The 26,199-nt window shown below is 39.4% G+C and overlaps 1 protein-coding gene across 2 annotated transcripts in view; it reads right to left on the reverse strand.

Annotated features, from left to right (window-relative positions):
* Positions 1 to 2,032: 2,032 nt before the first annotated feature.
* The window catches only part of LRP11 (LDL receptor related protein 11), a 40,964-nt gene continuing 16,797 nt past the window's right edge, over positions 2,033 to 26,199 (reverse strand). The window contains exons 3-7 of one of the 2 annotated variants that reach the window (XM_063098071.1): positions 21,565 to 21,706; positions 16,946 to 17,071; positions 16,025 to 16,237; positions 6,758 to 6,853; positions 2,033 to 2,260 (exon numbers count right to left, since the gene is read on the reverse strand). In XM_063098071.1, coding sequence (XP_062954141.1) covers positions 2,106 to 2,260; positions 6,758 to 6,853; positions 16,025 to 16,237; positions 16,946 to 17,071; positions 21,565 to 21,706 — 732 coding nt within the window. In that variant the 3' untranslated portion in view covers positions 2,033 to 2,105. The remainder of the gene's footprint in view (positions 2,261 to 6,757; positions 6,854 to 16,024; positions 16,238 to 16,945; positions 17,072 to 21,564; positions 21,707 to 26,199) is intronic. The other variant, XM_063098072.1, reaches the window with a different exon arrangement.

Genomic DNA, 26,199 nt, shown 5'->3' on the forward strand with positions numbered 1-26,199 from the left:
GATCCCAAATTACAGAATCTCAGGCTCAGATGCTTGTATTAAGGAGCATAATGTTGAGGAAACATCTGAAGGTAAGGACAGTGCCTATGTTCTGGGACAGCACACTCATAGTATGTTTACAGAGGTGAAATATACTGAAATTCATCAACAAGGTCTGCCTTGAACAGCAAAACTGAAGGACGGATAGATGTATGCTTCTCTATGTTTGGGTTGAGGGAACAACATGAACAGCTCAGACAATATTAGCGATTTATGATTCTACTAATAGGTAAAAAAAAAAAAGGCTTAAGAATAAAGTACAATTTATTAAAGGAATATTGTTTACATAGATATGGGACATCTTAAGTATTTGAACACCATAGCAAGACTAAATTGTGTTTAACTCTTCACATATAAAAGATGTGCAGAAAGATGCATGCCTCATGAATTTTTATTTTATTGGGTATGGCTATAGGTGACATCCTCCTATATAAAAACAAACCGCACAGCATCACATACAGAGTACAAACATCATAAGTTCATTCACACAATTCATTTCTCTAAACTGCCCTTGAGAAATTTAAATCTTGGCTCAATTCTAAACATTCAACAAAATGCTGGAGTTTGTCAGGAAACAAAAATACCTAATTTCTCTGTTTTGCTAGAACTAGAACAAACTTTCCATTTTTTAATGTATTTTGATAACATTGTATCCTCCACCAGATCAAGCCGTTTGCTAAAGGAATAATCTGCCTTAGGTTCAGTCTAAAAAGAGTGTAATTAGACTCTGGAGTGTTTTTCAAGAGTTTTAAAAGATCTGCCACTTGTGTAAAAAAAACAAACATTACATAAATAGGAAAATCATGTGAGTGTAGACAGGCACCACACTATACATTTCTTTCAGTAGGATAATTTCTAGAATGTGTATAATTCTGACATTAAGTGATTATGGGAATACTTTGATTTAAAAGCCCACAAATTAAAAAGGGAAAGATGCTAGTAAGCTGGATGCCAATTTTCTATAAAAATGAATTTGTGCAAAACTGCTTTATGCTCTAGAAATACAAAAGCCTGGCATTCGCCGATTGCACATTATAACGTTTTATAGAAGTAAAAAATAATGAAAAAAAAACCTGGCTCATTCCGTTGGATGAAAGAACCTGCTGATACTTAAACATGGTAACATTTTTACAAAAGCTGTAACTGGAAATCCATTCCTGTTCTGCTTTTCAATTTGCATTTTTCTCTTCATCAAGAAAGATTAATGTTGAAAACCAGTGACTGTAGATATGAGTTGCTGTGTCCTGGACCGTGGAGCAGTGTTGAGCAGATACAACAAAGCGTTAACATCCTCCTTGCTCACTTTGCCCTTAGCCAAGTTTTTGTTAAAATTTTTGGCCCACCAGGTGGTTCTTTGCTTCCACCTCTATTCCTTATCTCAAATCATGACTCTATTAGAGCTGCTTGTAATCAAAAGTCTGAGTTTTTACTCCTAAAGATCAGCTTAAGGAGGCAGCCATGAACACGACATAATGTCAAAGGCTTGGGTGGGAGGACCTGCACTCATCTTCTCTGAGGCCTCGTTGATCTATTCATAAGTTTGATAATCTGGATATACCTGTCAAAGGTAATATCTCATTGAAGTATAAATTCACTTGAGATCCATTCTCAGAAATAGGTTTAGAAGGGGAAAAGAAAAAAGAGAGCATTGGAAGCTTAGAGGAGAAATAGGGTCACAGAACAAGGGGAAGCTGTGCCTAAAGTGGTCCAGTGTTGCCAGGGGCCAACAGTTGGCTTCTAAAAAGTAATGCTGCATCCTAAGACTACTTGAGATACTGAATTTTCTGTCTTGGCTAACTACAAATTTCTGTTTTCAGGGACAGCCTGCGTAAATCACAATTAGATTTGTAAAAATCTTTAATCATATGAATTCCTAAGTTTCAAACTATTTTGCATACTTCCTAAGGAAAATCTTTCTACAATAAATAATAAAGACAAAGGTTTGGGACTTGCAGAATCTTCTAGCCCAATTAAAAACAAAAGAGGTTGTAAATATCCAGAACCTAATATATGTATAGGTTATACGTAAAACATGTCCTTGCCCCAAGCTACTTAAATTACATTTATTATAGATACATCCCATTTATGAGGTAGTCAGATTCCTCAGATGTAATGGGACGAGCTTTTTTAAGTTTCTGTTTCACCAGTCGTAGTCGGCAAGCAACCATGAGAAGCAGCAAAGCAGTGATAGCCAAACCCAGTGCCAGGGGTAACACTGCACCTGTGGAAAGGTTAGAAATGGATAAGGTGGTTCCATGATTAATAACAATGACAGCCATTATTTACTACTGTAAAATGTAAGCACTTTGTATGCACTTTTATTTAATCCAAACAACTCAACTTGGTGGTAGTATTATCACCATTTTGCAGATTAACTAAGGTGCAGAGAGGTTAAATAATTTGCCTAAGGGAGTATAGCTTGTAAGCTGTAGGTCTAGGTCGCAAACCCAGACCTCTTTAAAACCAAATTCTGTACCAGGTTCCTACAAAATTTGTATGGCATCAGTAGGTACAAAAGTTGGAGTCAGATCACCCTCATGCGTAACTGTAATAGGCATTCTGACCATAGGAAATTTTTTCATTGGAGTCATAGATTACATTTATGAGTTCATACATGATCATTCTCTCTTAAAATGAATATGAAATAACATATGATTTCCCGTTCTGCTTAGGGCTTAGGAAATTTATTTCCTTTTCTAAATCCAGGGAACCTACTCTCATCCAGTAGAGCCTTTGTTGAAAGATAACTTCAGAATATGCTGATATAATTTTGGCCAAGGGTAGTTAAGGAAAACATGTCCTTAGCTTTTCCTCTGGGGCTGGTCCTAGACACCAGATTAGAAGTAGCCTTTAGAGGTTTGCAAGAGTCTGGAAGGGACAGAGTGTGCCCCAGAACAGTCTTTCTTATCAAGCTCAGCAGGCTCTATTCTTAGTCTGATCTACTCTGTAGTCAGGCCAGGTTTGGAGATGATAGGATAGAACTATTTTTAGCTGCAGTAGTCTTGCCAACTGGTGGAACTAGAGGAGCAACATCTCAATTGCGTAAGCTGATTCTATAACACTTTCTCTCATTCATTTATTCATTCATTCCAAATTAATTAAGAACCTTCCATGTGCCAGACACTGAGCAAAATGCTGGTAATCAAAGATAATAAGCAATTTTTATTTGTCAATTAAAAAACAAATAAATAAATAAAAATACCCCCCAAAAGATAAGCTGATGCTGAGTTCCAGCTTTACAGCTTAACTCATTGAATTATCACAACAACCATATGAGTTGGTACTATTTTTATCCCCATTTTACAGATGAGGGAGTTAAGTCATCAGGAATTAAGTGACTTGTCTAAGATTGTATTGAAAATGGTAGAACTTGGATACAACCCCAGACAGGACAGCTCCAGAGCCTGTGGTCTTAACCGCTGTAGTGCACTACTTCTCTAAAAGGTAAATGAGACAGTTTTTGAATGACTTTAAGTCTCGGTAGATAGACATTTAAATGAAGAAAAAAATGCAATATATGAAGTACAGATGTAAAAAGGAGTAGTACATCTGTATGGTTTGCAGGATTTTTGCTTGAGTGATTTAGATGTAGGATGGAGCTTGTTTGCGGTGGGTGAGGGAGATAAGTTTATTTTTTGACATTTCCAGATTGAGATGTCTATAGGTGATCTAGCTAAAATTTTCTATTTGATCCTTGGATTATTTGGGCCTAAATATGTGGGAGCCTTTAGCATAAAGGTGGTAGTTGCAGCCATGAAAGTGGGTGAGATTGCCTGAGAGAAAGAAGAAAGAAGGGCCAGGAACAAGGTCCTGGGAAACACCAACATTTAGAGGTCAGGCAAAAGAAGAGAACCAAAAAGAACAGAAAAAAGAGAAACAGTAAGGACAACCAAGAGAGAGTGGGGTCTTGGAAGCTGAGGGAAGAGAGTAGTCCAAGAAGAAAGTGCTCAGCTGAATCAGCTGAGCCAAATGTTGAGAGGTCAAGGGAGGTGAAGCCTGGAGAATCCACTGGGTTTAGCAGTTGGTAACTCATTCACAGGGGAACTGCAGATTGAAGGATGCTATTTTGTTTTTTGTTCGTATATTGAGAGAGATCTGAATGTGTTTGCAGCCACTGGCAGAATGAGCCTGTAGAGAAACTGAGATTAAAAGCATTGGAGAGTTAATAGATGACGGAGAAAGGTATCTGAGGAGATAAGGGGCTACATCAAGATTGGGGGAGAGAATGACCTTGGAAAGAGGGGATGCCTCTTCCTTTAGAACTGGAAGGAAGGAAGAGAGGGAGGGTGCAAACAGACAGGTGTATACATTTGGGGGCAGGTAGCTGTGGAAGTTCATTCTGGACAGTCTTGACTTTCTGGGCTTAACACACTGGTCCCAGGCATAGGCGGCCTCCTCTTGAAGACAAGAGGGCCTGGAGCTGATTATACACTAGTGGCATTTCAGCCTCCAGTACTCTCAGAATCCCAGGTAAACCTCCTGAACAAGATCGTCAAGAACAGTTTGGAAGTGTCTGGGTGCAGGAGGAGGGGATGTGGAAGTTTCTTTAGTGACTGTTGGGTATCAAAGTTTTGGGTGAGGCCAATATTCCCATAGAGAATTGTGAAAAATAAAATCTGTGATAAACCCAAGGCCTGGAATTCAATTCTAGAGCTGTTTTGTACATTCCACATACATCAGCCTTCTGGAGGTGTCAAGAATCACTGCTTAATTTCTCTATGCCAACAGTTTGGGGCTTTGGCAGCCACTATTGGCTCCTGATGGCCATCATGATGAAAGAAGTTTTGAAAGGGTTAAGTGGCCTGAAGGTGTGAGTTCTCGCTGTATTTTCCTGTACTAGACATAAGTAACAAATGAACAGGACCAAAAAAAAAAAAAAAAAAAAGACTTTGGTAAGCCCCCACAGAAATGCCAGGAAACCCCAAGCCATTTCTTACAAACTGGAACACAACACCCAGCCCCAGTTCTGCCTGTTCAGAATGACAAAATGAATAAGAGGCTTCCAGACCTTAAAATGTGCCTGATATGATTAAAGATGAGCACCAGTGTTTAGGCTAAATTAGGAGAAGGAAGCTGTGGTCGAAGATCCTGTGGTCGAAGATCCTGATCCCAATTCTGGAGCTCTTGTTTAGCTATGGTAACGGTTAAACAGACACATGCCCTAGGTAAATGTTCTGTTTGCCAAATCAGATAGGAGGTTGCTGAACTGTCAAATTTGATTCCTGTTTAATGTTTTGATGACAAGGAAAAAGAATACTGAAAATTAGTCTCAATTTTTAATACTTAGTTGGCATTCTTTCTTCAATGGTTTTAGTTTGGATCATTTGAGATTTAAAATTTTCCAACCCTTCTAAAACACACCATGATAGAAATCTCAGTAACCAGCAAAGGTGATGAATTATGTATTCTGTTCATATGAATGGCAGTGACATTCAAAATATGTAACAACTAGAATGGGCACCAGCCCATTAGAACTGAGGCTCTGGGGTCGGCCCTGTGGCGCACTCGGGAGAGTGCAACGCTTGGGAGCTCAGCGGCGCTCCCGCCGCAGGTTCGGATCCTATATAGGGATGGCCGGCGTGCTCACTGGCTGAGTGCGGTGTGGCCGGTCACAAAAATGACAAAAAAAAAAAAAAAAAAAAAAAAAAAAGAACTGAGGCTCTGGAGGCATTTGGGCATGGGGACAAGAGGCAGACTGGTTTCCCTCTGTATGTTGATAGGGGACAGGGCCCCTTTATTAAAAAATCTTGGGACAGGCTAAGTCCAGGAGTCCAGCAGACTGCGGGGGTGGGGGTTGGGGGAGGACCCAGGTATTTGACATCTGGATTATTCTTAGCCATCTATTGTTTAAAAATTATATTTTAATATTGTCCACATATTACAAAGAATGTTCTAGGGTAAAAAGAAAGTTTTCTCAATGTTTAGGTCTATTAAGAATCACATTTTGTTCTCCTAAATCTTCTTTTACTAATTAGTTAGTGGGACTTAGGACTAAAACCTTCCTTTCTGCAGGACTGTGTTGAAAGTGTTTTCTTTCTGGTTAAAAACAATCAAAATTATGGAATGATGGTATTCTTCTTCCACTTAGTCAACATTCCCTCTACCTTCTGCAACCTTTCCTCATTCCTGTTGCCTTTATCACTGCAGCTCTGGAGAGGGAACAATGTACTCAGAGACCTTTATTCTTCTTGCATCATAAATAACTCAATAATAATAGCCACCTTTTATATATGTGGATCATTATATGAGCCAAGCAGTACTAAATGCTTTATATTAATTGACCCATTTATTCTCCCTAACAGCCCTATGAGGCGGGTCTAGTTACCTTGCTCATCTTACTAATGAGGAAATTGAGATCCAGAGAGATGAGATAACCTGTCTAAGATCATAGAGTTTAGTAGTGAAGCCAGGATTTGAACTATGGCATCTGACTGTAGAGACTGTGTTCTAATCACTACGCAACAAGTATGACTTTTTCCACAGAATGTCACACCTGGAAGGGTGTATAAAAGAGGAAGCTGAGATCTAAAGATGGTAAGTTACGACCAAGAGCCCCACGATGCAGCATGACACAGGAGATGAGAAGATAGCTCTTTTGGTCCACAGATCACTGCTCCTGTCATGAACTCTCATGGTTTCATCTGATACCCTCAACTAGAGGACATGCAGCTCTGCGGATGACTATCCTCTGCAATGAGTTTCCGAGGTATACATTTACCTGTTTCTGGGGCTGGGTGTTCCCCTCGTCCTCGATCACTCTTGGACTCAAAAATATAATTTTCCTCTTTTCTGTTCTTCCCTGAGGAACTACTATCTGTGGAAAATAAATAGAACACATGTTGAAGGTGCATCAGAAACTTCGGGAAATAGGCACAAAAATACACCCTTATTTATTTTCTTAAAGATGGACTTGGAGAAAGGACTTATAGGATTTATTTATCTAATAAACATAGGCCTATGTATGATACTGAAACACTAGATAACTAATGTGACTAATTTAATAAAGCAGAGTATCGGGCTAGTACAAAACGCCTGTACAGAGAAAGGGGAAGGACACTGTAAAAGGACTCCTGCCACCAGGTGGAGAGAAGACAAGCCCTCAGGCTAGAGGTCATGCCATGGAAAGCGGAGATGGCCAACAAAGAGTTTTGTTTTAAAAGTAAACAACAAGCATACACAAGGCATTTAGACAAGCCATTCACTGTCTCACCGCAGCCCTGCTTGGCAGGTGTTAATCATTCAATTTTTCTGGTTAGGCTCAGGATCATCTTCCCGCCCAGGTTCACAGTAAATGGGTCACGGGAATGAATGGGATTCAACCTCAGGTGTGTCTAACTGTTTGGTGGTGGAAACCAGCACTTCTGATTTCATTATGTATTATTTGTTTAACTATTCTAATCAGATATAATACAATACTGAGGAAAAAAAGAAAGATCAAATTTTAGGATTTTTATACCCAGGTTCTGATGAGCCATGGCTGTACCATTCCATCATTTCCCATCTAGAAATTACAGCATTTGTGTGTTTATTACATCGACAATCTAATACTTAATGAGTAGATGGAGTTACCCTCATCCTGTGGTGTGATTTCAAGAGGGATTTCAAGTTTTTTCCACCCATTCTTCGGAGCACAGCTGAATTTCCACACCCCATCACATAGCCAGGACCGACCTATCCAGTAGGCACAGTGGCCATTGAGTCTAGAGTCCAGGGTACTTTTAGGGGCCCACAAAAATGTTTGAATTCAATTTTTTAAAAAAAATCACAAAGTAATAGATGTGATAATAATGAATATAGAATAGTGAATTCAGCTTGGATTATATTCATCTTTTTACCAATATCGTCATAAAATATATTTAATTTTGGGCCGAGCCCGTGGCGCACTTGGTAGAGTGCTGCGCTGGGAGCGCGGCGACGCTCCCGCCGCGGGTTCGGATCCTATATAGGACTGACCGGTGCACTCACTGGCTGAGTGCCGGTCACGAAAAAACGAACAACAACAACAAAAAATATATATATATATATATTTAATTTTTTTTTAATAGTGGAAGAAGCCTAAGAAGGCAAAAGTTTCTAGGGAAACAGAGCACACCTAGCATTCTAGGCAGGAGCCCAGGGCGGCATCCCCCGCCCACAACCAGGCATGGAGCACGCGGAAAACATCGGCCTACATGGGTGGCCTGCCAAAGCCACCACCACAGCCACCGCCACAGCCACTGCTACTGCAAAAAGTGGCTCAATGCCACCACAGTAGCCACAGCAGCCATGCAGGCATCCTGCCAGACACTCGACTGCAGTGACACAAGGACAGTGACCAGTGGAGACTGGAAAAAAAAAAAACCCCACCAAAACAAGAGGACATCTCTCTCTTCAAAGCCCACTGCAGTGTAACAGAAGAAGCAACTGCTCTCCCATGCCCGTGAGGTATTTCTGACTTTAGTAATTTCCGTCTTCTCTCTTTTTTTTGTCGGTCAGTCTAGATAAATGTTGGCAAATTTTGTCGATCTTTTTTCAGGAACCCACTTTTGGTTTTGTTGATTTTCTCTATTGTTTTTAAATTCCCTATTTCATGTATTTCTGTTGTAATCTTTGTTATTTCCTACTTACATCTACTTTAGGTTTAGTTTGCTCTTCTTTTTATATTTTCTTAAGGGAGAAGTTTACATTACTGATTTGAGATTTTTCATATTTTTATATAGGTGTTTACAAGTATACATTTTCCTCTAAGCACTGCAGGAGGCCTGCAGCCTATAAATTTTGATATGTTGTGCTTTGATTTTTATCTCAAAGTACTCTCTAATTTCTATGTGATTTTTCATTTTGCCCATTGTTTATTTAGGAGAATATTGTTTAATTTCCACATATTTGTGAATTTTCTAAATTTCTTTGTTATTTTGGTCAGAGAACATATTTTCTATGATCTTAGTCCTTTTAAATATATTAAGACTTGTTTTGTGGCCAAAAAAAACTCTAAAAAAAAAAAGTACTCCATAATACAGGCAATGTTGAAAAAGTTTGAGTGGAATAGTTTTGTCCTATTAATACTATTTTCCCCATATAGATGCTTAGAATTTGTTATTTATTTTGTATTAATTTTAATAAAAAAAGTTTCTAGGGCTCGTGAAAGTCATAATGCAGCTGACTCCGACTACTCAAGTACTCAGTGGATCTCTTCCTTCTGAGCTTCTAATGCCCTCATAGAAAGAATCAGTTAGGCAGGGTCTTAGGGGAGCTGTAGCTGCTTCCTGTCTGTGTAGCTAAGAGAGTATGTCCTTGAGCCCAAATGAGATTACTGCATGGCCATCATAACGCTGGGGCTGGTATTAGACTGCTGAGTTAAGTCCTGGCCTCATCACTTACTAGCTGTGTGACCTTGTCTAAATTCCTAACCTCTCTGTGCCTTAGTGTCTTCATCTATAAAATGGAAATAAAGATTTCTACACATCATAGGGTTGTTATAAAGATCAAAGGAGTGCAGAGTGAAGGGTATTCATCAAGTACTCAATGCATGAGAATTATTATTTTTAATTAGAATATATTTCAAACAAACTTTCAGATTTGTAGAATATAGCCAGGACAGTGGCCACCAAGGATTTCTCCAGATATCTGGATTTTCTTATATTATACCTGATCCCAAGCAAGGTAGTTCTGTGAGATTTTCTTATACATGTTTCTAGTCTAGGAAGCTATACAGGTATTGTAAACAACTATGGGCTAGGAAAGCACTATTTAATACAAAGAATTTATTTTATTGCCTTTTCACTGCTAATAGACAGATCAGAGTCCAATTTTTGCCCAGTAAATATGTTGAACCTTTTATCAGGGACGTGGTACTTAGTACATATTTAGCCACTGCTTTTATGATACAAATCTCATGGTGTTGATATCCATAATGAAAATCTGAATATTTTCAATAACATTTTGATGGTTCAATGTAAGCCTTTTTTAGGTTATTTTCTTATACACTTAGCTTTGGTGAATGTTCCTAAGCTTTCACTTGGTAAAGATATAGAAAATACTACTGTGTTTTAAAGTTAATAACGCCTCATTTTCCAAATGCCAGCTGTTCATGGATCTCCAAAAGGAACACAGTATTCATTTTGTGGAGGCAAAAATCACTGTTATGCAAAACACCCGGTCTACTCAGCAACAGCTCACACAAAACTACAGCCCTGGAGACAGGCTGGAAATCAAACTACTAAATGACCTAAAAACCACTGTGTAGCCATCCCTTTCTCCACCCCATTCTTTTCTTCCTCCCCTTGTCTCACTGCCAGGTTAGCTTGCAGAGGGCCCTCTAGGCATTCTCCTTTATCTCTCTCTCCAGTAATAAATTTGGAAATGGGAAGATCACATAGTTGGGAACTCATGTCTTACTTTTTAAAAATACTGAGCCAGGAATAAAAGCAAACCACCAAAATTTGCCAATCATCAATTTTTTTCAGAGGTCTAATAGGTTTGTCTTTCACCCAACAGAAAAACATAACTGCATTCATAATGTTTTCCCCCTGTCTCTTTCCAGTAAAGATGAGAGCTTGTGCATCTTAATTCTGAAGAGAATTTAGAACTGGGATCACCACTGCATCGTCTCTATTTTTTATTTGAATTAACTGTCTTACAGACTTGCAGCTGTCTTAGCATGGTTTCTTAGTGAATACCACTGGATTTGAATGTTCTAGCAAAAACCCATGTAGTGCTAACATTTACTGAGAGAAAGAAGTTATATTTACATATATCTCATGCAGTTCTTGTAGTCACACTGTGAGAAGATATGATTATCCTCTCACAGGTAAGAAAATGAAGTTCAGAGAAGTTGATTACCTGGTAGCTAGTAATCAGTGGTGCTGGAATTAGAACCCAGGACTGATCCAAAGCAGGAACTTTCCCACTGAACCATGCTGCTTTAAAGTCACAGCTAGCAAATACAAGTTTTTGACTCTAAGAACTTACAGTTGATACCACATTTATTTACTCATATCCACGCAAAATCACAAATTTAAATGTTTCCTTAGGAAGTTCTGGGTCAAAGGTCTATTAAAGACACACTAGAGAAAGTGGTTACCTGTACTTGGAAAAGGGAGCTAGCCTTGGAGGTGGGTTCATTAAAAAAACTATATGAGTTTATTCTGAATCTTCAGTTATCAAATTTAAAGAGTATTTTTTAAAAATGTCCTTCTTCCCTAGGGAGAGGAGGACAGTGATATGGGGAGAGGGAGGGATCAGCTGTCCCTGTTAGGGACAGGAGACTTCAGGAGACACAGTTGCCACAGGCTCTAGAATTACACAGGAAACCTTGCTCTGCCTTCTTGGTATTTGAAATGTGAATTTGTTTTCTACATTCCATGAAGGAATTCACTGTAACTTCCCAGACTGCCTGATTTACTTTTCCTAGACTTCAGCATATGGAATGCTGTAGAGAAATGCTTCACTTCCATGCATCCAGTCATAGGCTCTAGCCAGTGTGATGAATCCGAACAAAACAAAACAATTACATCACCTGCTTTTGCAAAGAATCCTTTTTGGTAATGATCCTTCTAGAAGAGTTAATGTCCAAGGAAATTATTTTTCCTCTCTTCTGAATGAACTATTGTATTGTGTTTACCATGCAAAGCTATACAATCACAGAGGGAATTCACAGAGGCCGCTGAACGGAAGTTGTTTAAATTTCATTTTCAGTTGCTATAGAACATGTAGTTGTAAGAAAGTGGGAAACAACAGCTTGGAAAGTGGCTACCGTATGGGCCTGTCTTCCAGAATGCTCTGTAGCTTCCTGTGGTCACCTGCTCCACCAGTCTAACAAACAGAGACACCAGCATTGTCCTTTCTTGCTGAGCAGTGGGAGATCACACTGCACATCTGTAAAGTAGGTAAGAGGGTGCTCTCTTTAGAAGTTCTGTACTGTACAGGCTCGAGATCACAGCCAGGCGGTGGCACTTGGCCTGCGTGTCCACTTAAACTGGAAATGTTAGTTAGGCCTCATTACAGCCATAAAACTCCTCATTGACGTTCTCTTTGCTCATTTTCACATTGTGGTGCCAATAAGCTGTGAAAAGGCCTCTATAACTTGTCTTAAATTAGTTAAAAAGAATTCTAAGTTCATTTGTTTTACTATTATCCTTTCTCTATTGACGAAGGCAGAATAACAAATATGAAGGATCTTCAAAAAGTTTACAGAAAGATGAGTATTATCTTTTAATTCTATTTTTCCATGAGCTTTCTGAAGTACTCCCGTATATTTGTATTTGCCTGTAGGATGTTTTAATACTATCAGAGTGCTTGGGTGCTCAACTAATTTCTACATAAAATGAACCATGTCATTTTGTTTAAAACCAGGTGATTCCTTGGTACTAACCCACAAGTGGGTTAGAAGTTACAAAATAGAATTCACTGTATAAGCCATCTATAGATCTCAAATAATAAAAACGATGTGACCCCCATTACAGTGCCCAAAACATACACACTTAAACCTTGTAGAAAACAGAGCGTGCCTTTTCCAAGACCACCATTTCTCTAAGTGCCCCAGAATAATCTGCTTATTACAGCTGATTAAATGATATTTTCCGAAGAAGTAAGTAGGTCAATGAAAGAGAACCTACTCCCCTCAGAATAATTTCATGAAAGTAATCATTGAGTATCCTCATTTGTTTTAAGTGAATTTCCTTTAACTGGATCTTCCATCAATTTGAGAATCCAGTTGATCCTGGCACCACCTTGGAGCACAACATGCTACACACTTGTGCTGTTTATCAGGATTCAACAAATTCACACTACCTTCCCAGAAATGTGATCTTAGAGTTTCCAAATGGCTTCTCAACAAGAAAAGAGATAGCCCAACACAGCGAAAAGGTAAAATACCAGTGAAAAACCTAGGGCATGCTAAAAAAAAAACCTTTAAAAAACTCCTTTAGAAGGATGTCCTCTCTGAATGAACTACCTTCTATAATAACACAAAGGTCGAAGTTGCTCACTCTGTCTCCAGAGATTAAGCTAAACAATGAGGCTGTGGCATATTTAGCAGAAGAACCAGAAAATGCAGGCAGAACTCTACACCTCCACACAGAAACCACACACCCTCCTAAGTCCATGCTGCAGTTCAGGTCCTTAGAGAATCTGGCTGACCTGCTGTGCTAGACATGAGTTCTCAAGTTTCCAGAACACGGAATCCATGTGAATGCAGACATAGCAGAACTTTTCCAGCACGCTGCAGGGCTGGAAACCGCATTTCTTTTCCTTCAGCTAGGTCGGATTCAAGAGGACAGCCTTGTTAATGAATTACTTGGACCACACAGAAAATAGGTCCTGCAGCTGCAACCACATCCCACAAGAACTCAGCCATTGTGCCGTTACCTGCTCGGCAACATGAGCTCTGTGTTCCTCCCAGTGGTGGCTCTGAGTGTAGTGAGTGTGCTTTCACTGTGTAACCAAATATGTGTGCCTACCCTTCATCTCATCCTTAGCAACATGCTTGGAATAAATTTGCAAGAGTGGGATAATTGGGGTAAAGCATACACAGTTTTAAGGCTTCAGAAACTGCTGCCTGGAAGACCACACTAATTTTATTCCCACCAGAAATGCATGAGACTTGTTTCTCTCTACTCTTAAAAACATTAATTATTATAATTTTTTGCAATGTGATAAATGAAAAACTGCATCTTATTACTTTCTATACTACATTATTAATTTTAATCTTTGTATCTCACTAACACTTCTTCAAAGAGTTGTACCTTATTTACTCTCACCACATGTCTGTGAGGGAAAGAGGCTGCAGAAAATTTAATTTGTCCTATTTATTGTACTCGCTGATGATCCTTTTAAAACTGAGGCAGATGTCATGAACAATAATGCACTTTTAAAACTTTTTATGTTATGCTGGGTCTTTAACTCATATGAGTTGGGAGGCTGGGGGCTCTAGGCTGGTGGTCTTAGGAAAAGCAGAGGGGAAGGGTGGGGATAGCTGCTGTTTAAACAGAAACCGCATGCTGTGAGGTTCTTTCTAACATTTTCAAAGCTCTGTTCTTCCCATTTTCTTCATCCTTAGACCTTCAAAAATTATGTTTTTGATGAATGTTTAATAACGAAAATGCTGAGAAAAATAGAAGTTTTATAAAGATAATATTATCCTGGGTTTTGTAAAAATTGAATAAATATGTGTGTGTATATGTATAAATAGAAGTAATCATAAGAAAATGCAACAAAAACGTTAAATGGTAAGTTTTGCTAGGAGATTTTAGTTTTCTTCTTTGTATTTTTATGTATTTTCCCAATTTTCTACAGTAAATCTGTATTACTTTAATGATTAGAAAAACCCCTCAATATGTTATAAATAATAACTGGACATCTAATTTGCCTGCACCTGTGAAACACCATTCTTTACATCTTCATAGCCAAAGCCAAAGACATTATCAAAAAGGACAAAAACAGAGGTTGCAAATACACTTGAAACTGGGTATTGACTCCCATCAACTGCTGGTGGCAGCCTGGAGCATTATTTTCAAAAGAATTCTGAGGCTGAGTCCACACTGCCCAGGGGAGAGTGCTGTGATCAATGAGCAATACTTAGCAAGGGTAAGGGCTGATGAAGTAAAGTATGAGCATCAAGCTGTTTATCCTTCCTGAAACAGATTCAGTGCTAGACGGGACCTTAGAGGTCATCTGGTTGAAATTCCTATTAACAGATAAGGAAACTGAGGTCTAGAGATATAAAGCAACTTTCTGAAGGTTCTAAAGGCAAAGCCAAGACGAGAACCTAGTTTAAGGAGACATTGGCTCTGGTCTCCTCTCTACTTTCAGCTAATTTGCTCATGCTCAAGTAGGGCCTCTTTACCACAGTGATGTAGCAAGAATTCATCCATCCTGGCCTCTGAGAACATGGTTCTTTCCATCAACTCTTCAGCCCTTCAGCAGTCCTGCCAAACATACCTGGTCTCCCCTGACTCTGTTTCTTAGGTAGTGGCTGTCTTCATACAAACCTTGGATGTGGAGAAAACTCACTTAACACAAATCCCAGGCTTGGATGTAGTCACTGATTTGCCCAGTAGGTGGCAGGCGGTACCACCAAGAAATGAACCAAAAGCAGCCACCTTAAGTGTATTTAACCAAAACCATCAAAATGAAAGCCCCTTATAGATTAGTGTTTTCTGGACATATTTGTATAGAGACACTTAAAATCTACAAAGTACATAAATAAAATATTGGAAGGAAATATGCCAAAATATTAGAAGTATTTTCAATAAAGGGTGGTATTTTAAGTCATTTTCCTTTATTATTTTGTACCTTTTCTTGTTCAGTAAACAATATCTCTTCATAATAAGTTAATTAAAATAGTGACATATTATTTCAATAAAATGTATGCAGAGTTTGAGCACTGAAAGGACTTTACTAAAGCATATAGGAACATCATCATCATTTTTGTCTCATATGTCACATAATCACACAAATATAAATGTGCAAAAAATTTTTAAATGATGGAATCCTGTAATACTTTATAAATGTGAATGTATTTTAAAATCTTATTAGCCTTATTAAAATATAAAAAATGATAGATTTAGTTAAATTGGAGGCATAACCAGCATGTGCAACCATTTCAAGATTACATATATTTTCTTTACGTTTGCAGGCTTAGGTTGAAAAGGATTTACATAAATATGCAAGGGTTGTGCTACTTCATCTCAAAATAACCTAAAATTTAACACTTAGGGCATTAGTTTTCTTAAGCTAAGTGTTGAAACTCCCTAACTCTAACTTACTTACAAATAAATGTATTGGTACCTCGGGAGTATGTATAAATCTATTTAATAGGTGCCCCTTACTATAAATTATTCAGTGCAAATGTCAGGTTTTTTTTTTTCTTTTTTGGCCAAATTTTTCATTTTAACTCTTCTTTTTTAAATACTTCCTTAACATTCTTAAAAATAAAGTTAATTTTGAGCCAAGTTTAGCTACAGAAAACAAGGATTTTCATGGATAACCTGCCCCCAGTTCTTACCTGGCATCACAGGAATGATTTGACTCTCTGGTCCCCAAAAGGTGGAATGATTCTTCTTTTCTGTGTTTGATAATGGAGGTGGCTGGTTGGGGGCAGTGGCTTTCTGGGACTTTTCCAACAAGGAGTCTCTCCCTGCATCTTCACTGAGTCCTGTGGTTCTTGGCTGGGCAGGACTAGCCACCGTGTGGGTCACCACCTTGCGGTCAAGGCCCACTGAAGCATGGAAGAGTGATTATTAGTTGTTGGGTTTCTTTTAATTAAAACTACCACATTTGCAGTTGATTTAAAATCATATATGTTTGGGAACAATAACTCATCCACCTAAGACATGTCAGAGCCCTATAAAAAACTATTCTCTCTAGTTTTCAAATCTGTAATCTGTTCTCTCTTCGTTCAATAATTAGCTTTCCAGCTGTTACACATAAATAAATTGACAAAGATAAAACTTAAACCGAAGGTTTTGAAACTCTTCATCCTCCCTCAGACCAGTACTTCATTAAGCTTCCTGTAGCTTTTCTTCTTTCTTGCAGTGCGCTTTTATGTATGTGACATGATAAGACTGGTTTATAGCTCTGACTTAGCCACACCCTAGTGTGTCATATATTTTCTATAAAGATTATCAAAACAAAATGTTAATTCACTTCAGATTTTAAAAATCATGTTATACAGTATTTTTATAGGATGGGAAGAATCTCTGGAAAATTGAAAAAAAAAATTAAAACATACCAAACATTTGACATTTGCAACTCAGACTAAAGACTAAGTGAATTCTCATTTAAGTCATATCTTCTTCACCACATAAAGCTATCCTTACAACCAGGCAGAGGAAAAACATTGAGCTTGCATTTTATTCTGAAAATACAGACATCCCTACTACAGCACTTTCAGGCCCTTGTCTGACCACCCATGCAGCTGACTCACAATTTTGACAGAAAGCTTCATCAGACCCATCAGGACACTGCTGCACTCCATCGCAAGCCAGCGTGATGTCGATGCAGCAGCCATTGTCGCAGAAGAAGTGGTAGCGTGAGCAAACATGCAGGCATCCTGTTGGTAAACAAATCTCACATCACAGGAGTGCAGGAAAAGTGAAGACTCTCATGGGGTCAGGAGGGGCAGAGACTATGTGTACGATAAAATGCATTTGTGTAAAGAGATGCAGATAATGAGCAAAACCTAACCGTTTGAGCAAGAGGTTCCAAGCCCACACTGCCCAAGAGGTGGGAAGGGAGCAGCAGCAGCTGCGTTCTTCTCCACCACCCTTGGTTTCATTCATTCATTCATTCACCCTGTCACTGGGTCCTGCTCCTCTGGCCATTTATTGCTCCTTAGTAGGCCACCTAACACCATCCACCCCCTGGATGGCACTTGGCTGTCCATGTTTCAACAGAGACACCATTTTACATATGTAATGCCTTGCATTCTTGTTTCCTAAGTAATAATTTTTACTGAGATTAACTTTCTTCTACTGAATCCTATCTGTTGACTACCATGGCATTTCTGATGTTGTAGACAGTAACCAGAATCTTTAGCTACCAGCTGGTGTGAATTTATTTTCATGAAATAATGACATTTCTTCCCTTTGGAGCTCTTAGCAGTTTTTAACCTGCAGAGCAATTCATAGGAGCTATAAATATTTTCTTTCTTTTTTGTTTTGTTTTGTTTTTATTGGTTATGAATATTCACAGGGTACGAAGCCAATTGTCACCACTCATGCCCAAGATGTGATGGCCTGATCGATACTGGCAGCATGTCCACTACCACAAATTGTGATTATACCCCGTGTCCCCACCCAATTATCCCCTCAATTATCCCCAACCTCCCTCTTCCTCCTCCTCCTTTCCCCACTCCACTTTGTATCCATAGGTATGCTCTCTCTCTCTCTGCAAGTCCAATGCACCACTGTGGTCTTTTTTCCTTCCTTCTTTCTCTCTTAGCTTCCACTTATGAGAGAGCACATATGTTATTTACCCCTCAGTGCTTCTTATTTCACTCAACATACGTTTCTCCAAACTCATCCATATTTATAAATATTTTCTTGAAAAGCATGTTCCCTCACCCTTGATTAAGCCAACTTTATTGGACTTAGATACACAAGAATCAGGTGACTGGTACAGATAGTACAGACTAAAGGTGTAAGTATAGAATGAGGTCATAAGGAGTTCCACAATTTTACAGGGACAGAATGGACTAGACAATCCTGTTAGGAACGTAGGAACGTGGGAGCGTGGCACATCATGTGATATTCCACTGCGAACGAATGGATGAGCACAATCCACATAATCTAGTGGAATCTTGGATACATATTTTATTGAAAATCAGATAAATTAAGAGGTTAGAAAAGGAGTCTATCTGGGTGCAAGGCAATTTGAAGATATCTTGATCCAGGAGGAATAAGAGGGTAAAGAAAAGAAATGAAGGCAGAAGCTCCCGAGGAAGAAGAGACTACAGTAACAACTGAGAACTTGGGTTTAGAAAGGAGGGTCATCTCCAGCCACCAGGAAGGACTTGGGACAAATGGCAAAAGAAACTCTGAATACCAAGCAGGATATAGTCACTTGTCACATTTCTTCAATTTGTGACATGAAAATCCCAAATATCTCAAGGTTTTACTTAGTCCTCGGTAGTTTTGGAGGTAGATTCATGTTTTTAATTTATCTATTTCTGGAGTAGTAGTCTCCAAACTTTTTTGACCATACATCTTGATCAATAATATATTGTTGAACATGGATCTCTAATTTATTTACAAATAATATGCACATGCTACTGTACAACATGTTGTATGCCTCATAAAATATACTGAAGATTTTAAGGAAAAGACTAAAAATTAATAAAAATATAAGCTCTGGTTTCTTCTTTCACATCCTAAAAATGTCTTGAACATCCTTGGGGGAGGGATCCTATTTGAAGACCACTATTCTAGATCATATTGGAAGTGCTTGCTGGCTTGCTCTGTGAATAGATTATTTTTTCCAAACATGCAAAGATGTTCAAAATGTCAATATATTCAAAATTGAACCAAGTTATTACTATATAAGCAGGGGTACCTGCTCATCTGTTTACTCCAGTAGCTGCCATCCTTGGTTACCATAACATCTAGGTCATTAATTACAAGATCAATATATGTAATAGAGGGCACAGAAACACCTCTTTATCCCTACCTCTGTTTTTCAATGTCTCTCTGTAGTGTTTTATTAACTTTCATTCATAGCATATTATCCCAATATAACTAATAAGTGATTCCAGATAGTAGTTAATACCATACCAATTCTTTTTTATTTTCTATGTAATGTTACATATGCAAGACCTATACCCAACTGGCCTTTTAGAAATGAAAAGTGATTCACATCACTGTCTGCCACTTCAAATACATTTTATTATCATCCTGAAGAAGGGTCAGACATTTACAACTAGCAATTTACCACTGGAGCCTGGAAAGCTGACCTGAGCAAAATAAACCAGGGCAAACAGGCAGCTGGTGAGGTGTCAGCCCTCTGCTCATGTTAACGCAGACCCTCCCTGCCTCCCAGGCACCTACGAAAGTAATTCTTTTCTAATTTCTGTGGGGATGATAGGCTATCTGTGTCTTCTTCCCAAGAGCACTTTCGTCCCAGAATCAGCACTTGATTCAGTCCCTACCCAGGGTTGGGGGGTAGGGGGAACCCTCTGGGCCCACAGTCCTACACCAGTAAATGACTATCTGGAGCCAATGCAGTGGACCTGGTGCGTGCCCAGCAGGTCCTGGCGCTCAATGTTTTGAAAACCTGGCTGGCCCTCCTCTGCAGCTGCAGTGAATCAACAGGGCTGGGCAGACACTGAGGACTCACCATTTCTGGTGGCCTCATAGTGCTGGAGTCAGCAGGACTTTGGTTTCTGGCCGGTCCATGTGCAGTTATCCCTCCTTCCTCACAGTAAGCTTAAACCTTAGCTGGACAGGGAGTCATGACCCAATCAGATTTTTAATGCTTATGCAAATTACCAAGGTTGCCAAGTTCTTAGGATTCTAAAATCTCTAACTCCTTGTGAAAATTCATTTCCAATATGCATACCTATGTTTTTGATGGAAGATAGATATACTATAGTAACCACAGAAATCTTATGATTATTTTATACTTATTCTTCAAACTGCTGTCTTAATTAATGTCCAAATACTAAGTAATCAGGAATGTCAGAACTTGCAGCAAGTTTACTAGAGCCATGGCTAGTGACTGCAAAGCTTTGTGAGACTGTAAGTTACAGGAAGACAGGGACCATACCTCCTGAATGCACCTCACCATCCTGAGTGCCTTGTAAGGTTCCTGCACACTGCAGATACTAAGTAAATATCCATTGACCAAATAACAGATCCTCAAATGTATGATATCTCAGCACGTCGCCAGAAGTGAATTGTGGGCAGGGAGGGGAGGTTGCTCTACAGTATCTACAGTGCTGCCAAGTTCCATTAATGAGTATTTTTTTTTAACTTGATGAGCTAATCTTAGAAATGAAGATATTTGGGAAAGTAAGAAACATAGATAAATGAAACAGATGAGTTTTATATTGTACAATAGAATGTGAGAACCATCATGCATATTGAAAATTATATTATTAATGTATCTACGCATCTGAGTAAAGTGTCCATAAAATTTTTAGTTAGTGCTTTTAAACTGACATGTGTACTTTGCATGTTTTAATTTAACTGTATTCCTTAGCTGCACTTTTTTTTCCCTTCTTAAAATTTTTGAAATGATTTATTATACCAGCAGTTGATGGCACCAAAGAGCTAAGCCTTTCTTCAATCCTGTGGTATGCCTTTCCCGTTTTTTTTCTTAGTAGTTTATTTTTAACTGACAAATAGTAATTGTATATATTTATGGGGTACAATGTGATGTCGTAGAAAATGTATAAGAGCAGAATGACCCCCATCACCTCACCTACTTATCATTTTGTGATAATGGGATGAGAACATTTAAAATCTACTCTTTTGAGTATACAATACAATATTATTAACTGGAGTCACTACGTTGGGCAGTAGATTGCTAAAAGTTCCTCCTCCTTTCTAACTGAGCTCTGACCAATGTTTCCCTTTTCCTTATCCATCCCTCCAGCCTCCAGTAACCAACATTCTACTCTCTACTTCTCTAAGTTTGACTGATTTAACTCTACTCCTTAGCTGCACTCTTTGAACATACATATCAAATATACCATCCATCTTTAAAGAAAATCCTTTCCTGGAAAAGCCAGATAATTGTCTTTTATGAAGGCAAGTCAAGAAAAGACGACACATACAAAGGGTCCAGTAGCTCACATGGTCTATTCTTATCCCCTGGGGTGCTTCTTCCATCCCAACCCAGAAGTGTCAACTTGTCCCAAAATATAATGGAGCCTGTTTTTATTATATTTTTAGTAAAGACTCTCTCATTCAACAACAACCAAAAATTTAACGGAAGAGCCCATGGAATGTGTAGCCAGAATATAAAATGCCAGTCCAGCACCGTCCCTCCAAAAACATCCAGTTTTGGCTGGCCATTGTGAATGAAAGGGAAGGACGTCCTTCTCACCTCCCGTGGGGTAGGCCGTGGGAAGCACCATCACCGACACGCTGTCGGAGCTTCTCTGCCCAGCAGTATCGGTCACGGTCAGCTGGAAGGTGTACGTTCCTTCCTGCAGGTGGGACAGCTTCAGGGTTCCCGATTGAGGCACCTGACACGCAAAAAAGACACATCACATTTAGTGAGGAGAGCTGAGCCAAGTCCAACGCCATCCTGAACTGGAAGTCAGTGTCTTCCTTGGAGGAGTCCCATGACCTGCCTCTCCACTCAGGGGCCACGGCTGCTGAACACTAAATCACACGCTATTTCGGCAGGTAGGCCCCACTTTGAATCCACCGTTTCCGATTTTATTGGAGCTGACAACATCCTTGGACTGATAATCCCTTCACCTGTCCTTAGCAGCCAAAGTTCACACCTGAACCTCCTGTCCAAGCTGTATACTCAATATCTCACCCTGTCCTTCTCAGCGGTGACCTTATCTACTTCTTTTTTTAAATTTCTTATTGCTTTTTATTTTAATTCTTTTGGCATATCTAAATGTCATAAAGTGAATATATACATACAAAATTCAAAACAACTTCCTAAAATGTTTTATTATCGGCCAGTCACTGACATCTTTATTTTGAAAGTCTGAATTCTCAAATATGTCTAAAGTGCATTCTTGCCACTAATCAATAGCAGCCTTTGTTTTGTTTATAAAACCTCAGGACATATTCAGACCAGAGCTGGAAAAGTCCAAATAAAACATAAAGTGTGATCTAGGTATATTTTTCCTTAATCATTTGAGATGAACACTTGCATGAATTAGTTTGTAAGTATACAAAAAAAGCATTATAAAAGAGTTCATAGAGCAAGAGAAAAGAGGTCTTCCTCTGTTATTAATACTAAATACAGTGAGGCATAAAATCCTAGACATCTTCAGAGCCATAGGGGGAACTTTGATCTAGTCCAGTGTATGATGTAGCTGAGGTCTGCAATGTTCAACAAAGCTGGAGTTCTACACAATGACTCAGACTGCTTCTGGCATGGCTTTGGAGAAATCACTAATGAAAATGTTCTTTTGCTACTGGGACTGACAGCTCATGGCTCTTTGTGCTTGGGTTGTGCATGATGCTTATATCCAGGTCCCAGCTGAGATCCTGCTTGCCATAGCACACCTTGTTTCTACATCAGTCCATTCAGACTCTGTATCATCTGGTTGGGCAAGTGCTACTGTGGAAGACCTTTATTTTTATTTATTTATTTATTTATTTTCCCGTGACCGGCGCTCAGCCAGGGAGTGCACCGCTCATCCTTATATAGGATCTGAACCCGCGGCGACGGGAGCGTCGCCGCGCTGCTAGCGCAGCACGCTACCGAGTGCGCCACGGGCTCAGCCCGGAAGACCTTTATTTTTGAACTACCAGTTGTTGATTCTTGTTTCAAAGTCTCAATGTCAGTAAACCAAAAAGATTGTCCACCACACCTTGTTTTATAAACACCACCCTTAATTACTTTAGTTTCAATCTCCCCATCGGAGGCTAGATCCTGGTCGGTCAGCATGCACTTCTCACATTTAGCTAGTGCCTTCTCATTTGCAATGGATACTGTGTTGGCATGAGGGACATGTGGCTGCATGACTGTTTCTGTTTGCACATTAGAGGTGGGCTTATGATCTACTCATCTGTCTCCTGCAGAGCGTGATTGTATGTGTCGGAGACAAATTGGTGGTGTGTTAGGCACTGGTGGTGGAGAAACAGATCATTGAGTAACTTTTTCTTGATCTCACTCCTGGGAGGGTCTCTCTGGCTTTTGAGTTTTGGGTTCAGTAACAATAGCCTTTAGTTGTTTCAGTTTCTCATCTTCGACACAGAGTTTATTCTGCATCTCTGGCTGTTTGGCTGCCACCCGACGGGTGCATTCTTTCTCCCACTTCACTGTTGTTTCTGTCACTGTGCCTTGCAACCTGGCTTCTACTCTGTCAGAAAACTACCGCTGAAGCTTCTGATTCTGGGTTTCAAGTTCTTGTTGCAGATTGCATTTATCTTCTTCATAAATAGTAGTTTCTCTATCTCAATCCTGTATTCTAAAGTCTTGTTTTTTCTTTTTTAAAAATTTTTATTTATTTTTGATTATACATATTTATGGGGTACAAAGTATGACTATCAGTGTTTGCATACAGAATGTGATGGACAAATCGATATTATTAGCATGTTCATCATTACAAATCATAATTATTCTGTGTCCCTTACCCAATTACTCCCTAACCCTCTTCCTCTCCCCCTTTCCACCTCTAGTAACTATAGGTCTGTTCTCTTCTTCTGAAAGTTCAATGTTTTATTGTGATCCTAAAGTCTCGTTTTTCTTTTCCAGTCATTCTATTTCCAATTTCTGTCCTGAGATAATTTTTTCTTTTTCATTTAGTTTTCCTTGAATGTAGTTTTCTTTATTTAAAACAGCATTGCCAAATTCTTGTAAAAGAACTTTAAGATATTAGATTGTCAAACTCATCAATCATCATTTGGCATAGGTGATGTCCTTTCTTTAAGGCTTCGATTGGCTTTGGAAGTGTCTGCTCATCATGGATATCCAAAAGTTCACACAATGGCAAAGGTGGAAAACTGTAAAACCACTTTGGTAACAAATGGTTCATCTCCCGTTGGACCTCCTCTGGCCTTGTTTCTGTATCGCCTCCCAGGCATTAAATCACACACTGCCTTGTCTACTGGTCTTGCTACTTCAACTTCTTGGGTCACTTCTGCAAATCTCTTGACTTGCAGGCTTTCCTCATAATTTTCAGCCTTTGGATTCACACACACGATCATATGCACTTTTCCTTCCCCATCAAAGTAGTTCTTGAACAGATGGGTTAACTTTGTTTTTTTTTTTGTGACCGGTAAGGGGACCGCAACCCTTGGTGTGGTGTCTCCCGCACTACGCTCAGGCACCGACCATCCCTATATAGGATCCGAACCCGCGGCCTCGGCACTCCCAGCGCCGCACTCTCCTGGGTGAGCCACAGGGTCGGCCCAAGATGGGTTAACTTTGAATCTTGATATGAAACCATCTTGGTAGTTCCATACAATTCGTTCTCTCTCAAGACATCCATACATATTCTTCATGTCCTTAGTGACTGATTATTGCTTTACCAGCTTCGCGTAATCTGCTCCCTTCTGCTCTGGTCTCGTTAGTTCTTTCACTTCCAGCAAGATCTACCATGGACGACCTGCTTACAGTGACTTGTTCTTTCTCCTGTAAGACAGTGTCTCCATCTGCATCCAAGGGAGACTGAACTAACTTAATGTTGAATACACTGTGGCAACAGTTGGACTCAATTCAAATGGGTGTTAGCAATATGTCTCTTTTTCTGGACTCTCCAGAAAACTTCAAAAGCCTCCTCAGTAGATTTCACTTCTACTTCTGTACATCCTGCAACATACAGGAATTATGGTATTATGGTTCTTATCTTTGAGAAGCAATTTAGATTGTGGAGGTTTGGGCTATATGTGATCAAATGGCACTTCTGGTAGATCATATATGTAATTATTATATACTTCAATATAAGAAACAAATACACCACAGACACTATCTTCATCAATCTCGTCTGCTCTGCAGAATTTTTGTACATTGATCATATCTGCAAACTTAGGATCTACTTGCCATTTGCTAGAGAGTGTCTTCGGATTGGGCATGGCTTTTCTTAACTGACATTCTAATAAAGCATCAGCCTCACACTGTATGTCCATACTATTCCTATCATTAGATTTAAAAACATTTCGTTTAGCTTGAAATGACCCTATACTGCTAAAAATCATGTCTAAACCCAGAGGTAGAAACCCTCCTTCCCCTTGGAGAATGGGTCATTGTGTGTTTCTTCACTTCTGGTCATGCCATATGTAAAAAGATCATTTTAGCCATGAATGAGGTCATCTACTGGGACTAGCCACAACATTAAAGAGCTCCTTCTGGGGTGAGTGCCAAATACTTGTTTAAATGAGTACTGAGTCTCTTTTTAGTCCCCATTTCGGTTGTGTCTATAACCCTCAGGAGTACGAAGCTGACAGATGTATTACTGATTACTTCTATGCAACACTCTAGATCAGGAAAGCTCAGTTTGTGCACCCTATAGTATACCCCAACTGGGTCTTTAAGGTTCGTTTGGGATCCTTTTTTCTCTAGGGGTTTCCTGGGTGTTTAGTCCTTGCTGACTTCATGGCAGCAGGCTCTGCGCAGGTGAAGATGGTAGGATGGCAGGATGGGTCGTAGGCACCCAGCCGTTGGCTCCCTGTGCAGTGCTCCCTGAAGCCCGACGGTACCGCTGTGATCCCAGGTGAGCTCGCTGACCTCATCTACTTCAAGGAGAAAATTAGGACCATAATTAAGGCTCCACCAGCCACCTCATTTTGAGAATGTCCGTGTACTCACTGTCACCTCCTTTCCTATAGCTGTGGGGGATGAGGTGTCCTAACACTCCGGGCCAATCCCTCCTTCCAGTCCTGTACCCCTCTCCTTCTAGGACTTTTAGAACACTGACCCATCAATTAATTTATCTTTCAAATGGCTCTGCTTTACTATGCTCGTTTCTCTCAACCTAAACAACAAATAACCGAATAACAAATAGAAATCTCCTAAACTCCAAGGTCCTCCCTAGCTGCAACCGTCTTT

Source organism: Cynocephalus volans, chromosome 5, assembly GCF_027409185.1.
Source record: "Cynocephalus volans isolate mCynVol1 chromosome 5, mCynVol1.pri, whole genome shotgun sequence".
Lineage (NCBI taxonomy): Eukaryota > Metazoa > Chordata > Mammalia > Dermoptera > Cynocephalidae > Cynocephalus > Cynocephalus volans.